Below are 4,527 nucleotides of genomic sequence, written 5' to 3'. Positions count from 1 at the left end.
TGATGAATAGAAAAGTTCTAAAAAAAAAAAACAGCATTTATTTGAAATAAGAATCTTTTGTAACATTTAAATGTTTTTACTTCCACATTTGATCAATTTAATGCATCCTTCAATTAAAACTTTTGAGCAGTGGTGTATATTGCTAGGTTCTGGGGCTGAAATACAATGCACAAAAGTGCAATTGTTTACTGCATTCACCTTACTTACAAAATAACAACAAAAAAGACAAAATAACAACAAAAAATGTGCAAGTGTTTGTTTGGCAATTCATTATACTTTCATTCATCCATCATGTTTTTCATGTGAATACACAATACACTTTGTGTTTTACTTTGCATGTGGTGTGAGCATTGTGCACTCTGTGTCTGCATTGGTTCAAATAAGTATGATACAATCCATCATCCATGTGAAGTGGTTGTTGTATGGATGAGAGTTTCTGTTAGGTCAAATGTTTGTTTGGTCCCATTCCAAACAAATCCTGAAAGCAGCTAAATCAAACCAATATTTGCTGGCAAAGCATGCACATTTGGTTTAAAAAAACAAAAAACAAATGTATTGTGGGCAGTCGTGGCCTAATTGTTAGAGAGTCGGACTTGTAACCCGAAGATTGCGGGTTCAAGTCTCAGGTCTGGCAGGAATTGTCGGTGGGGGGAGTAAATGTACAGCGCTCTCTTCCACCCTCAATACCACGACTGAGGTGAGACCCTTGAGCAAGGCACTCGAGCAACCCCCAACTGCTCCCCGGGCGCCGCAGCAATATGGCTGCCCACTGCTCCGGGGGTGTGTGTGTGTGTGTGCGCGCGCTCTTGGATGGGTTAAATTCCGAGTATGGGTCACCATACTTGGCCACATGTCACTTCACTTCACTTCATATATCACCAGCTGGGTGTGAAAGGACTCAGAGTTCACTTTGCTGTGCTCTTGTAAAGGTTTGCTGAGGCATTAAGGTGAAGACTGAACCTGGCTCGTTAATAAGACCCTTTGACCTGAACTGACTCCACCTTTCAGATGAACAATGTCAAGGTTCCCATGCAGGGAAATCCACTATATGGACAACATTATTGGGACACCTGACCATTACACTAACAGGGACTGTTGCACATTCTAAATACATAGACATTAATATGGAGTTGGTACTGTATGCTGTGTCTTGGTATACAGAAGCATTAAGATTTCCATTCACTGGAAATAAGGGGCCTAGACCAATCCCTGAAAAATAGTCCTATACCATTATTACCATTATCCCTTTTCCACCAAACTTTAAATTTGGTAGAATGGGCAGGTAGCAATCTCCTGTCATATGCCAAAATTACCATTATCCCTCTTCCACCAAACTTTAAATTTGGTAGAATGGGCAGGTAGCATTCTCCTGGCATATGCCAAAAACCAAGACTCACCCATCAGACTGCCAAACTGTGTGGTTTGTCACACCACAGAATAAGTTTCCACTGCTCCAGAATCCAGCATGCTTTACACCTTGCGGGCCACTGTCCTGCAGAGTTAAAAACTTCTATGCAAGTGTGTTGGTGCTGGTTGGAGCTAAAATCTGCAGGACATTGGCCCTCCAGGAGCAGGAGTGCACACCACTGCTTTTACACCACTCCATCCGATGCTTGGCATTGTACTTGGTGATGTGAGGCTTGTAACCGTGCAGCTGCTCGCCATGGAAACCTATTCCATGAAGCTCCTGCTGTACAGTTTTTGCGCTGATATTAATGCCAGTGGAAGCTTGGAACTCTTCAGCTATGGAACCAGCAAAGTGTCGGTGACTTGTACACACCAAGTGACTGAGCACTGAGTGACCCCGCTCTCTGACTGTACGTGGTCTTATGTTTCGCCTGAGTTGCTGCTGTTCCATGGAAATGCTTCCACTTTCCAGTAATACCACTTACAGCTGACCATGGGATGACATTTCATGAACAAATGTATTGCAAATGTGGAATCCTGTCACAGTTCCACACTTGAATTTACTAAACTCTTCAGAACGACACAATTTTTTCACAAATGTTGGTACATTCAGACTGCATGGCTGGGTGCTTGTGGCAATGGGTCTGACTGAAACACCTAAATAATTAAGGAGTACCAATACTTTTGTCCATATAGTGTATATCGTTTGAATGTACTGTAACTTGCTTTGGATAAAAGTGTCTGCAAAATACAATGTTAATGTAATTACAAACCTGAAGAAAAACCCTGAGGTATTCAAGAAAACTGATCATTTGATGGTTCGTGTCACACCTCTGTCCTCTCTGTGAAATGTCAAAATAGTGACAACTCAAAGAGTTAAATTGTTACTCATCTCTTTTTCTAGTGGATGAGAGCCAGGTGGACATCGGACCCTTGCTACGCCTTTTATGGAGTAGACGGCTCCGACTGCTCTTTCCTCATCTACCTCAGTGAAGTCGAGTGGTTCTGCCCCCCTCTGGCCTGGAGGAATCAAAGCAGCCACCCCACAACCAGCAGCCTGCCAAAAAGACAGGTGAGTGCCTGGAAGAGTCAACAATCACTACACTGAATTAATTGCAACAGAGAAGTGTAGGAGTTAGTGAGGTGTGATTATAGCTAAGATCACATGGCTCTTTTCCAAAACCTAATAAGTTGCCATAGGCAGTGTTGCAGCTATCTTTTACCAAGAAGGCAATACTAGAACACACAAGTTGTTACCTATACAGCATTCCAAATCAGTCATGTAGAGGTTTTATTTCAGTTAGAATGCTGACTTAGTAGGCTGTGGAAAGCAAGGCAGCTCAGTGGGTTTTAAAGGGGTCATATGACAATGCTAAAAAAGAACATTATTTGGTGTAATGAAATGTGTTTATGCGGTTTAAGGTTAAAAAAACACATAATTTTCCACATACTGTACATTATTGTTTCTCCTCTATGCCCCGCCTTTCTGAAACGCGTCGATTTTTACAAAGCTCATCATTCTGAAAAGCGAGGTGTGCTCTGATTGGCCAGCTATTCAGTGCGTTGTGATTGGCCGAATACCTCAAGCGTGTGACGGAAATGTTACGCCCCTTACCATACTGTGATGTCATGTCCCGGTGCGACGACACAAAAAAAACAAAGTAGTTTCGCTTTCACAACGAAACACAGCGTCTCCACAATATGGCGGCGGTGGCAGTGACAATACTACTGCGAGAATAAAAGTTACGCCTTTTTTCTTTGCATGAATATTTGGGCGGTGTTATGCAAATCTTCCCACACAGTGACGTAGATGTGGGGGGATGTTTAAACGAGGCGTTTTAGGAGGGCGTGGACGAGTCTTAACTTTTATAAAGAATAACTCTTTCGGTTTGAGACTTTAGTCTTTGCAACTTTAGGGATCTTATCTATGCACGAACAGCTTGTAACACTCCATAGAGAAAGGAAAACTTGAAATCGCATCATATGACCCCTTTAAAACAGAGACTGTGTGAGCAGTATGTGTGTTCTCACCTGGTTAGTTACTCTCACAGTGTGTCATTTCAAGTGAGAGAGTTCCAGCTGTTTAACTGTTATGCACCGTGCCACTAAGCCCTGCTAAGACTGAAACGAGACATCGTTTTATTCATTTTTTCCCCCCTAAAGCATAAAATACTGTAGCATTGTCTTGCCTAGCAAAATTTCCTCTGTAAATTCCACACAGCTATTACCAGTACGAGTCTGAACTCTTTTAAAATTATGCCACAATCTGTTATTTTAAAAATGACAGTTATTTAATTTGCGAAACCATGATTAACCTCAACCTTGTGTCCACAGACCAATTACAGTCCATTCATTCAAGCTGTGTTTAAGTATTGCTTTTGAGAACAAATCACTGACTTTTACAGGTTATATCTTTGAAAAGATATTCAGAGTTTAGTAGCAAGTCATTTAGTAGCAGTTTTCTAGATATCCTTGGACAGAACATCATATTACTGTATACACTTGCAAAAAAGAAGTGCACATATTTGTATTGAATGTTCAGTGTAGTGTAATTCAAATCTTTAAAGTATGTTTAAAAAAACTGTACTTGGGCAATTGAATATAAATGAAATAAAGGGACACTCAAGTGTATTTAAAGAGTGTACACTTTCATGACTGTTTCTTAACATTTTCACTTTTAAAAAGTGCCCTTTGTAATAATGTAAAATTAAAAGTTTTAATTAAAAAAATAGAAGTATGTTTTAATAATCTTTTGTTGGTTCAAATTTTAACTATGTTATTCAATATCACTTTTAAAGTAAGTATATTTTAAATGTACTAAACTGCAACTTCATCTGTACAAATGTGTAATTACAAATATATTTAAATACATAAAATACAAGTTTCAATAGATGATATATATGTGTATGTGCATGTGTATATCTATGTGCATATGTGTCCATATGTATATACGTGCAAGTATGTATGAGATTACAGCAAGTTTTCTGACTGCGTTTCAGGGGGCACTGTAGAGCCTTGAGTTTTTGAGTATGTTAAGGCTCCCGAAAAGCCCTGGGTAGTTGGAAAAAAAAAAAATATATATATATATATATATATATATATGTATATATAAACCTAAAC

At 39.5% G+C, this 4,527-nt stretch overlaps 1 protein-coding gene across 1 annotated transcript in view; it reads left to right on the top strand.

Moving 5' to 3' along the window:
* LOC107731677 (alpha-1,6-mannosylglycoprotein 6-beta-N-acetylglucosaminyltransferase B-like) overlaps positions 1-4,527 on the top strand; it is a 129,061-nt gene that overhangs the window by 45,065 nt on the left and 79,469 nt on the right. Inside the window, exon 6 of the mRNA XM_016542824.1 lies at positions 2,312-2,479. Coding sequence (XP_016398310.1) covers positions 2,312-2,479 — 168 coding nt within the window. The remainder of the gene's footprint in view (positions 1-2,311; positions 2,480-4,527) is intronic.

This window comes from Sinocyclocheilus rhinocerous, unplaced genomic scaffold, assembly GCF_001515625.1.
Source record: "Sinocyclocheilus rhinocerous isolate Xijiao unplaced genomic scaffold, SAMN03320098_v1.1 scaffold1902, whole genome shotgun sequence".
In the NCBI taxonomy this organism is placed as follows: Eukaryota; Metazoa; Chordata; class Actinopteri; order Cypriniformes; family Cyprinidae; genus Sinocyclocheilus; species Sinocyclocheilus rhinocerous.
Note: the sequence above shows the minus strand (reverse complement) of the source record. Positions and strands in the feature narration are given on the sequence as shown.